At 31.9% G+C, this 13,089-nt stretch overlaps 1 protein-coding gene across 3 annotated transcripts in view; it reads right to left on the reverse strand.

The window, feature by feature from the left end:
- Positions 1-8,469: 8,469 nt before the first annotated feature.
- The window catches only part of ZDHHC12B (Palmitoyltransferase ZDHHC12-B), a 31,175-nt gene continuing 26,555 nt past the window's right edge, over positions 8,470-13,089 (reverse strand). Inside the window, exons 14-16 of one of the 3 annotated variants that reach the window (XM_051214782.1) lie at positions 10,923-10,972; positions 10,750-10,841; positions 8,470-9,207 (exon numbers count right to left, since the gene is read on the reverse strand). Coding sequence is in view for 1 of the 3 variants with exons in the window: in XM_051214784.1 (XP_051067966.1) it covers positions 10,657-10,972 (316 nt within the window). In the remaining 2 variants the exon portion in view is untranslated. Of the gene's footprint in view, positions 10,973-13,089 lie in introns of all 3 variants that reach the window. The other 2 variants (XM_051214783.1, XM_051214784.1) reach the window with 2 other exon arrangements.

Below are 13,089 nucleotides of genomic sequence, written 5' to 3' on the forward strand. Positions count from 1 at the left end.
CTCACTTACCCACTCACTCACTCACTCACTCACTCACCACTCACTCACTCACTCACTCACTCACTCACTCCTACCCACTCACTCACTCACTCACTCACCACTCACTCACTCACTCACCCACTCACTCACTCACTCACTCACTCACTCACTCACTCACTCACCACTCACTCACTCACTCACTCACTCACTCACTCACTCACTCCACTCACTCACTCACTCACTCACTCACTCACTCACTCACTCACTCACTCACTCACTCACTCACTCACTCACTCACTCACTCACTCACTCACTCACTCACTCACTCACTTACTCACTTACTACTTACTTACTTACTTACTTACTTACTTACTTACTTACTTACTTACTTACTTACTTACTTACTTACTTACTTACTTACTTACTTACTTACTCCTGTTACCCCTCATGGAGGAGCATAGGTCGCCCACTAACACTCTCCATTCAACCCTGTCCTGGGCAATCCATTCCAGCTCTTTCCAGTTTTTATTCATCCTTTTCATATCTGATTCTATTTCTCGACGTAATGTGTTCTTTGGCCTTCCTCTTTACCGCTTCCCTTCAGGATTCCAAGTTAGGGCTTGCTTTGTGGTGCAGTTTGGTGATTTCCTCTATGTATGTCCTATCCACCTCTAATATCTTTTTCTAATTTCCTCCTCAGATGGAAGCTGATTTGTTCTCTTCCACAGAAGGCTGTTACTGATGGTATCCGGCCAATGAGTGTTTAGTATCTTACGTAGAAAACTATTTATAAATACATGTACCTTCTTGATGATGGTTTTAGTAGTTCTGGAAGTTTTAACTCCGTACAGTAAAACTGCTTTGATATTCGTATTGAAGATTCTGACTTTGATATTGGTTGACAGACAGTTGTTTTGAGTTCCATATGTTCTTCAATTGTAGGAATGTGACCTTTGTTTTACCAATCCTCGTCTTTACGTCTGCATCTGATCCTCCTTGTTCATCAATGATGCTTTGCAGGTATGTGAAGGATTCTACATCCTCCATCAAATATGATTGGACTGGTGTTCTCCGTACTGTATTTGAGAACCTTGGTTTTCCGCTTGTGTATGTTGAGGCCTACTGATACAGAGCCTACTGCTACACGAGTTATTATTTAGAATTTCAAAAGTTAACTACCGCTGATTGTAGAACACCAAAGTTTTACAATCTATAATTTTCATATTTCAAACCAGTTAGATCACTATTGAAAACCTGAAATCATTAAACTGACATTCTGTTCTAGTACAGGAATACAATTTACATGGAAAAATTGTTTATCATCAATAAATTGATCACTTTATAATGTGAATATTTACTATTAATGTAGAAGAGAAATTTTTACAATCAAAAAATAGATTAAGAGTTTATTTCACACACACACACACACAAGAAAGAAGAAGACAAGCTTATTTCATTTGAATTCAATTAGAAATGTAATAGCTTCCGGTCGAATAAAACACACATCCACACAGAAATAGAGACAAGGAATGACTGAAGAGGAATAATCAATGATATTTCATTGATACTCAGCATAATTATAACTTTAGTCTGAAAAAAAACAAACGTTTTTTTATATTTCAATTTTCTACAAATTAGCCTCTTTTTTGTTTATTCTCCATTTAGTTTCTTGTTTAAAAAATAAATAAATAAATAATGATTGAAGAACTTTCATGCAAATTATAAATATATTTAGTTTAAATCAATGACCTTATTCTCAGTCAGTTACAACGTAGAACCAAGCATATATATATATATATATATATATATATATATATATATATATATATGCATCGGTTCACGTTACCATACCTCATTAACACAGTAAAACGAACACCGGATTCATAAAAGCAGTTAACTCAATATGACCTTGTTCTAATTGAGAAATTCTAATAAACATGCTTATATGATATATTATACAAATCTAAAAATCAATTAAATGCTCCATTCTGATTCAATTTAATAATTTTGCATAATTTATATGTACATATTGTTCAATTTATGATTAATTGAGCATTTATTAAGAACAAAAATATTCATTCATTCATGACTAATTTATGTAACGTCCTATCAATTTATATCATGATTTATTTCTATTTAATAAATATTGAAGATGTAATCAACTTATCATAGTGATCTCAACAGTTGAGATCATGAGTCACTTGAAGTCAGACCACCATGGAAAACATGGAAGCACTGGACGGCCGTTTCATCCTGTTGTGGGACTCCTCAGCAGTGCGCATCCACGACCCCGCCTCGTTTAAGCGTTTGGCGTGAGACTGACAGGTACTGGGTTCGAATCACTCGAGGCGGGGTCGTGGATGAGGACTGCTGAGGAGTCCCACAATAGGATGAAACGGCTGTCCAGTGCTTCCATGTTTTCCATAGTGGTCTAACTTCAAGTGACTCATGATCTCAACTGTTGAAACTATTACAATCTCCACAAAACCCGTTCTGATACTTATCATAGTAGGTATAAATAATATAAAACTTAGTATATTGTACCATATATATTAATGAATTAAAGCAGGATATCTGTATTCAGAATGTCTTAGATTTTACAGTGAATATAATAATCATAATAATGATAATCATACATAATTTACTTAATACATTATCAATGTATTCATTAAAATTAAATACAAAAAATTGGCAGTGACTAGATTGGATAATTCATTTCAGAATGCCAATCAATTGTCGCCTATATTGTTTATTATCTAACAATAATCCTTATTCTTAGTTTCAATAAATTTATTAGACTTCCCATTGGTTAGTGATAATAATAATAATAATAATAATAATAATAATAGTGTAAAATTCCTTGTTGACATTAATTCTAAAGAGAATACTTTGTAGATGACTGACAAGTAAGAATTGAATGTACCAAAGTAAAACAAAGAAAAAGTGACATTTTAGTCAGTAATTGAATTTTTCAAATAAAATTGTTTTGGAATGAAAATAAAATAAAGAATATAGAGATTTGTAGATAAGTATAGAAGTAAGTATTGATGATATATTGTTTAGAAAAACAATGAAAGGTTTACAGTCAACAATAGTAAAATACTATGATATGGTGGAAAGAAAAGTCAATTTTCGATTGATTTACTCATTATGAGTTATTGTTCAAGATTACTTCCGTTTTGATTCAATGTAATGATTATTCAATGTAGTATTTCTTTTCTTTTCTCGTATGATATTTTATTTTGTATAAAATACGATATTCTTGTATTCCATTGACATGAACTATGCTCAGTATGTGATTTGTTATAACTCTAAGTATTTTTCATATATGTGATCACATTCTAGAACTACGAAAGCCATCATCCAGAAGATACAAGTGTTTATTAACAGTTGCCTACGCAAAATACTTCGGATCCGTTGGTCGGACACTAGCAACAACCAACTGTGGGAAAGAAAGAACCAGATCCCAGCGAAGGAATAAATCAGGAAGAAGCGCTGGAAGTGGATAGGACACATATTGAGGAAAGCACCCAACTGCGGCACAAGACAAGCCCTCACATGGAATCCTCAAGGCCAAAGGAAAAGAGGAAGACCAAAGAACACATTACGCCGGGAAATGGAGATAGACATGAGAAAAATGAACAAGAATTAGATGGAATTAGAAAAGAAGGCCCAGGACAGAGTAGGTTGGAGAATGCTGGTCGTCGGCCTATGCTGGATTAGGAGTAACAGGCGTAAGTAAGTAAGTAATTATTGATCCAAATGGATGTACAATCAATCTATAAATAAGTGTGTTTTCTACTAGAATCGTCGTCGTCGTGTTTTGGGGTTAATAAATTATCACTTATACCAGTCTTTGTGTTCTTGCTTTCGCGTCGTGGGAATTGCAAAGGTCCCTCGTTCCGAGTATAAGTGATAAGCGTTTCCGACATAATAATCAGCGACGACTAGATACAAAAAGTAGCATTAAAAGAGCCAAGACAATAAGCATTCAAACAACAAATTATAACATACTATACAAATAAAATGAAGTCATTTAACTTGATTGTAGATTTTATCGGATTATTATTACTATTATTAATAATATTAATATTAATGGCTTTATCCAATACTACATTTTTGGAACAATATAAAATGCTCAGAACAAAGCATTTCAAAACGTTTTCTTTTCTTATTTCTTGATCAATATTGACGATAAATATTGAGTGACCGCCAATTAGATGTTAGCAATTCAGGAATCGATATCTGAATAATGTACATTCTTTTCGATGTATATTGCCAGCAACCATAATGACTCTGGTTGTGCTCTTTCATAACTTGTACAGCGAAAGTTCGTGAACGTTTCACAAACGAATCTGAATAAGTTATGCAATTAATTGACATACTGATCTGTTGAAAAAAACAAAATATCTAGACGGTAGAAACAGGTAGCCCAGATATTCAAGTAGGTCACCTTAGAGATGATGTAGAAGTGAAGTGAAGAGAAATAAACTCATTGGTTTATCTCAATACATGAATTTTCATCCTAAATTAATCGCTAATTATCATATACATTTAATTAAGTTACAGTATTTTTATGAAAGATATTATATACATAAAGTATAGTTTAATTTGCTGTTAGTTAGTCCAGTGATTTCTGTCTTTTAAAATGTATTCATCATTTGAGATTTAGGGATTGTGAAAAAGTCCTGATTAATATTTTAGTAAGCTGACTGATTCACTGAAACAATTTTAGTTGACCTAAACAGAAGAATAATCTCATATTAAATGATTGTTTTTTTTAAATACAAACGAGCTTTGTGTTATGGTGATGCATTTCAGTAGTATATTTTTTTGTTCGCAATTTTCCAGACAAATACTTCTCATAGATACAATTTAGGCAAAATAAAGATTGCAAACAAATTGTCAAATGAATTGATGCTCATTAAAACTTAATTTTTCAATAAGTCGAATTGGAAAACACATACCTTTCTACGAACTTATGTGTACAGTTCATCCAAGAAGGATACACTTAGTGTATATAAAGACCTTTGTATTGCATATATTTCAAACTGATCAATAATATTGAATAATGGAATTTCAGGCATTAAATAAACAGTCAGTAGTTCGAAATGTCGATACAGCAATAGTCATAGATTCCTTACCACATGGAGAAAAGAAATAAGTTTGACTAAGAAGAAGAATTAGCCACATTATCTGCTAGATGATTAACAAAGTAGGATATAAAGCAATTTTAATTTGAATACTCCATTATGCACAAATTAAAATGGTCAGACTACATTTAACATTTCACTTGTAGTAGATGAATTGTGTAGAAAATAAATTATATACATGAATTACTTATTGCAGTCCGATATCCAAGTTGATAATGCAGTCAACTTCCTGTGATTGAACCTTTGATTTGAGCAGCCAGGTAATGTCACTAGCTCAAGCATTTACTGTAGATCAGAATAGTAAATGAGTTACATTATATATTTATCTAGACAAAATGAATGTACCTAAAATGTTTGTTGAGAACTTTTTGTGGCCTTATATTTACACGTCAGTTAGATCGGACGATGTTGGCGGCGGATTCACCACTTTAATGGCCCGCGATCTGAGTGGATCGTATGATTGATTGTTGTCAAAATATGCATCCTGGATATCCTCGCATAAAATTATCGACTTAAATCGCGTTAATGTATAACAGAATTAAATAATTCAAATACGAGAATAAAATTTGAATGCGTATATTCCACACAATCTTTGATCTGAACAGACAATCAGGGAGACGGAGAGAAGAGAAAAGAGAGAAGCGAAAGGACGTGTGTGAGCCAACTCCATTTAATCAAGAGTTAATCGATATTTATAGCAAGATAAAAATAATTTACAGACATGTGATGAGTAAGATAAGTTCACTCACATAAGCTCATATAAAAACAGTCAAGATTGATAAGAAAATAATTAACAAGGTCAAAATGTAGCTCAAGAATAATGGATAAATTGGCCTATCCAGAAGCTAGAATAAGTTATATGGGCTTAACAAAGTAACCTACACTACAAACTGTTTGGCTGCAGATTTTAGAAATGAACTTAACTGTGAAACTTTACTCATGATAAAAACCGTACGTCTGAGATGATAAACCAATCCCTTCAAAGAAGTCTCTATATACTTTACCTTAGCAATCAATCGAATATACGTCAGTTTTTTGTAAAATGCATATTAATAAGAACATAAAATAATATTGGTATTTCTGAATGTACACATATCATGAGCAAACCAATTTAGATCATTCACACAACTCAAATGCGAAATCAGTAGTTTTCTATGGCAGTTTTATTTAGTAGGCAAGTAAACTTCGTACAATAAGATGCAACGAATAAAAAATCGGCTGACTTTTGGCAACTTGGTTTTTTAGTGGAACTTACCTGATTTCGAACTTATCAAACAAGCTAACATATTAATCACTGGTATCAGATCTAGTTGGACGATGACTTTATCATTTCTATTAGAGCAAAATGTTATATCCTAATGAAGATTAAATAAGAAGTAACTTCCGAGGACTATTAATGGACTAATATTCTATAAATATTCTTATTGTATAATTACTCAGTAATTATATTATGTATATTTATATTCCCCTTATTATAAGCTTCATTCTGACCTATAATTTATTGTTATATGATTTACTGTCCCTAAATTATGCTCAGTTTATTAACTACTGCCTCCCACGTTCACAGCCACTTTTTGGCTTGATTGTGTACAAATATTATTTCCTAATTTATGGTGCGTTGCGGTCTGTTTGTTTGATATATAAACACAGTATGTTTGAAATATGTGATTCGCACACTGGAAGCTGGTATTTAGTGTTCTGGACTCAAGTGAACGGGCTAGGCGGACATAGGACCAATAAGGACGCCAGACTGCCCATACCGGTCGAACGTCATTGGTTTTGGCACAGTACGAAGATTTTATAAGTCGTATTTTGATTGGTGGATAAACCACGTGATAAAAGCCGGACATAAGGTCGTAACACAAAATGGTGGAACAGGAAATATAGTACTATAATGGACTACATGTGGGCCGCTTCAGTGACTAAGTAGACGTTTAGTTAGCACGAATAACTTCTACCCGATGTTCTGTTACAGTCTATAAGATTTGGGATAGAAAGTGTTTCGCTAATTTAGTTCAATGAGTTGTAACAGAACCAGATATTTAGTATATGACTGGAAGTTGCATTTTTCTTAGACGGGTTTGTCCTAACATGAAGCAGTCGAATTTGTTTGATAATCCTTTTTACTTTTAATGCTTTCACCCTAATGATGTCGCATAATTTCTGTCCTTTACGACTTCCAAGCAAGTTCCAACCGACTTTTGTTGCTTCTAATTCATTTGAAGAAATCCGTCAAATAACAGAAGTAGTTTATCAAAGAACAAGTAGAGAGTAGTTTACCAGTATATTTAAATTTCTCATATTTCTTCGTTGTAAACTGGAATGGTAGACAAGACTGTTCTGACTATCCTCACGATTACATAACATTATGTTGATAAGTTTAACAAAGCTGAAGTTATTATTGATTTTGTCGTTTTATTTTCATTGTAATTAATTACCATGAAATTCTTGTAATGAATATAAATATATGCGGGTTGTTTTGTTTTGATTATGATAAACAGTCAGTATTTTTTAATAATCATATAAAACTTGGAGTATTGAGTTGCACAAATAGCATAATTTCATTAGATATTTACTCGGGAACAATCATCAGGGCGTAATTTTCAAAATGTTTAGTAAATCAATCCACCCTTAACGAATTCGAGTGCTCATCATCTATTGGTACTGCAAAAGACCCTAATCATATACAGAGATTGTGGAAATTATTAGATCTTATTGTTTAAATCACGGACTAATTTTAGTTAAGCAACCAACGAAAACAAACAAACACTGGATGGCTGTTTCGTCTTAGTGTGGGACTCCTCAGAAGTGTAAGTCCACGACCCGTTGGGGATCGAACCCAGGAACTTCAGGTTTCGCGGTGTGGAGGCGCACTGTTGAAGAATACGTATACTAGTACGACACAGTTGTCCATTAATTCCTAGTTTTCAATGGTTTTTAGCTAATATCAGTTAGTGGTTCAAACTAAAATATTTTTATAAAACAGTCATTATAAACCAGTTACGGAATGACAATGACATAATCTTTCCTTTCACTCAACACAAAATTATGAAATCGAATTATAATAAATGAAATTACCATGAACGTGTGAGTAAATTGATAATTATACCACACCTCTGTATGCACATTACATATCGATCTATAATTTTACAATCTCCAAAAAAGAGTTTGAGATTTTCAACTTGACAGAAGACACCAAGTTGTTTCATTTTTAAACTATATACATATAACTTATAAAGTTGATTCTATATGTACCTAAACTCTTTAATATTCAAAAATGAGCATTTATGTTGCATTCATTAGTAATGAAGTTAACTCAAGAAAAAGAAATTTGGTTATTTTTTTCAAAAGATATATATTATTTCTTGTGTGCAAACATTAAACAGTTAACAAGAGAAACAGCTATACATAGAAACAAACATAGGAACACAACACTGACTGATATCAACTCAATGTTAATGCTTTATTTAAAAAGCATTTTAAATCAAAACAGAAAAATTTCCCGATAAACAGAATAAAAGAAAAAAAACGAAGAAAAATAGAACAAGAAAAATTTTATAACAAAACAAAAAGCAAATTTATAGGTCAAAGTGAATAATGTAGAATTATATAAACACACCGGTGAGAGGAGAAAATTAGTACTGTAGGCAACAGTCACTAATTATATAAAAAGTATAAGTGATATATTTATTGGATGAGAAAACAGCGTATAACAAGTAAAAGAAAAAATAGTATAGTTGAGATTCTTAAATAATACATAGATATATGTGTTCAGAAGATTTTCTTTAAAAAAATAAACACAGCAGTTAATTATGCGAACGCCAGTATACAAGTACATGAATATAAAAAAAAATTTCAGTAATTCGATTCACACAGTCATGACTGTATTAGTCGGGACATTTACAAGCACATTATTATTATTATTATTATTATTTGATTCATTTAAATTGATTGAACTGGCAGTATTCGTATTGGTATTAGTTGCTGTACATCGTCCAGCAGAATTAGCATAAATACGATCCCAACCGTATGGATGACGAGAACAACAAAAAGCATAACAATTCCATAAGAAACCCTGAAGGAATAAACATTCAATAGAAGAAATAATAATAATAATGAATATATTCCAGTTTATCATTACAATTTATATATTTATAAAAATGATTATTGATCAGCATCAAAATAAACACTAGAGTTGTATATTTTATATTGAGATGATTTCAAATCAATATTATATGAAGTAAATATTGAACAATCAGAGTAGTTGACAAAGTATGAAATTAACAATTATTATCAAATTCAACCGATTGCTGAATGAATACATCAATACTTATCGTATACAACAAAAATGTTGGATTGATGGGTCATAGAGTATCGGCACAAATAAAAAACAGCTCAGTTGACTTCTGTAAACCTGGGCTAAACAAGATGAAAGCAAGTTGTCTTTTAGGTTATCAAAGGGAGAATATACCACAAAATAGTTTTCTTTTAATAATAATCTATAGTTTTGAAGCATACTTTATAGAGTTCAATGATATGAGTAGACAGTTTATGATCATAGATGTCTTCGGAACACTGCCCATTTATTACAGAACAACCAAGTGAGTAATGTTCGGTTTAAGTGTATGACAGTAAGTAGATATGGTAAACTGGTTGAATAAACTTTTAATATTGATATACTGAAGTGGTTGGGATATGTGTTGGATTTGCCGGGCTACTATCTACCCTCTAAACGTCAAAGGATAACCAATAAAGGACTATATTGTAAGAATTCAAAACGTGGCTAGACCAATCTAGGAAGTCATCGACCATTGGTTTAAAAAGTGTCAAAAGATGCAAACTTCCAGTCTGTGATCCACAAGATAACTTTAATTTATGAACGAAAACCTTCAGCTAGTATCGGTAGGAATCAGTCACAGTAATGCATAAGTTATTCATTCTCTGTATATATATATATAAATCCTAAATTTCTATGCTACGTAATTCGGTTTCTTTAGAATTATACTAGTTCAGTTTAGGTTACCGTACTTATCTGCCTATCGCCACAGAAGCTATGGTATTACATTAGAAAATACAGTAAACCGGGGAAAACATATTACCAGATACTAGACACCCTTAGGTGGAATAGAATCCAAATACGATTTTTCTTTGAAATATAATCCTTCAAGTAAAACCTATTTCGATTATCCAATGTTAATTAAACAAACAGTTGACATTTATTTATCGAGTTGTAGCCAATTCGTAAGACACTTGGGATTAACGCTAAACGGGTAGTATGAATAATGGAAAAAATATTTGGTACAAAAGACAACTACATGCTACATGGTGAGCGAGGTGAAAACTTTACAAAACTTCATCGCCATAACTCAACTGGCATACCAGTAAATCAAAAACTTGGGGTTTGATAGTTCAAATCCAAAAGGGATTAACTTAATACTCCATTCATCAACCATACGTAAAATATGTGAGTAACACAACTTATACAACTATTCTTGATAAACAATTCGAAACTCTAAAATTCATGTCAACTTTTCGTCAAAGTAATTATGACACATAATATCATAAATATCTCTACAACAAAACATAAAATGGTACGTAACTTGAAATAATATCTTACTTGGTTGAAAGGATTTTCATCAGATTTTAAACTTTGTAAATAAGTAATACGATCATGCGCTACTGTTTCCCATGTTGTTTTATTGACTAAAGCTAAATAGATATGAAATCCAAGTATTACAGTAACCGGTACTCCACAAATAATAAGCATTATTATAAAAAATAAGAACATACTGTTGTTCTTGAACCAAATATTCCATTTTGATGCTTCAACCAATGAATACCTGAAATGGGCATACATATATTGAATTTAGAAAATGACATAGATGAAAGTGTATACAACACGGATTGTTTTTTTCATATATTGAATATGCCCACAGTAAATAGATTAAATAGCTTCCAAAACATGAACTTATTTGATACAACAAAGGAGAAATATTAAAATGAACCAGTTTTCAAGTTGGAAATTTCATAACAGAATAACGAGTGGTCATCGAAACAAATGGTATGTACGCAATCACTAGTAAGTAATATTATTTGAAAACATATTTACACCTCCATTGATTATAATTAACTGCTATGATTTGAATTGTTAAAAAAAACTAGTAACTATGATAGAATTTTATGAAAACTTTTTGACTGAATAAGATTTACATCTTACAGTGAACATCTTGTAAATACTATGTATATTCTATCACCCAAGATACTTAATCGATAGGAGCGTTAAGTCCGATTGAAGTATTCAAACCTATCATTTAAACATTTCGTTTTAAATCACCATTATATTCTTCACAACTGTTGTGAGACAGACAGGTAGGTAGTCCTCTAACAGGTATTTGATGTGTTATATATATTTCCCTACCCTTAAAACTTACTTCGGTGTCAATTAATAACTGTTGGCTAATATACGTACTAGTCAGACAAATCGTGTGCTCTTGATTTGAGCTGTGTTTAAGCCTGGTAGAATAGTGCTGGTTGAATTACCAGGCATAGAGAGAGTGAATCGTATAAGCAGATAAATCATTCAGTGTTTGTCCTAAGCAATTTAATTTCCCACTAGTGAAAAGAAATACGGGAGTTATTTCAACAACCATACAGATCAAATAGTCTAATTCACTGAATATACTAAGTTACAAATAATAGTAATAATTAATGGTAATAATATGTACGCATTCAAATGATCGACTTTATGTAATTTTTTGTATACAACAATTCATAAAATAATTTGTTGAAACAAACCAGCAGTTTATGGGATTAAATCCCAATGAAAAATAAATACATCGATTCTAAAGATGCAGATAAGGTTTCCGTTTAGAATAAAGGGGAAAGATAAAAGATTATTAATTACAAATATTCCTACTACGATAATAGTAATAATAATAATAATAATAATAATAATAATAATAATAATAATCTGCATTAATATTTGAAATAATCTCAGAGATTTAAATTTAAATAACTCCAACGTTTCGTCCAACGAACCTAACTGGATTTCTTCAGGGTAATAATCAGAATCAAAATCATCAAAGAATATTTAGCTTTTTACTTCAGTAAGTAGGATAAACATGAGTCAGTTATATGTGAATCATGTGAAAAGTTCACAATGTGAAAATAAATGAATAGGTGATATATACATAAGGTGTTATTTGCTTTGTGTTTATCAGAAGAATAAAAGTACAAATTGAAAACGTTTTCGAAACGTCAATGTGCATGTAAAATGAAAACCAAATACATAATTGTAGTGATAAAATATTCAAATTAATTTCTATCAGAACAACGGTGAATGTAAAATAAACAGGTTAGGTAGAGATAGAATTCAATTACGCGTTCATGATCATTTGTCAAGGGGTGGTTAGTTCAATACCATCATTCCTGTTCAGACTGTTCTTACTACCTCACACATATAGTGCTTCTGCAGTCAGTCTTTCTCCATGCATGCCAAACTCTTTCTGAAGTATTGTAATCCCTTCGGAGTTGATCTTGTGTCCTGTTTCCAACCCACGTAACGCTATTGCAGACCTATTCTCCAATTACTTTAGATCAACTAAGGATTTGGGAACATGTTTCAAACACAGTTTGTGTAGATGTTTCTCTTACATTACATTACAATTATGACAATTAATGTCATAGACAACATTCTGTTGTCCTTCCTTTGAAACCTAGACCCAAATTCCACTAACGCCAATCTTATGGTATCACTGGCTCGAAAATACTTTCGTATTATGCTTGTTTAATATCCTCCCATGTTTCTTCACAGTGTGGGATGATCAAGATGTACTTCTATCATTTAAGTATGCACTCTAATTTAGTTTTTCTTTCATTTTTAACAACTTTCCTTAAAAATTCTTTAGGGTAATTATTTGCCTTAAGTGTAGACAATGTTACATTCAATTCAATCGGC

This window comes from Schistosoma haematobium, chromosome 2 (genome assembly GCF_000699445.3).
Source record: "Schistosoma haematobium chromosome 2, whole genome shotgun sequence".
In the NCBI taxonomy this organism is placed as follows: Eukaryota; Metazoa; Platyhelminthes; class Trematoda; order Strigeidida; family Schistosomatidae; genus Schistosoma; species Schistosoma haematobium.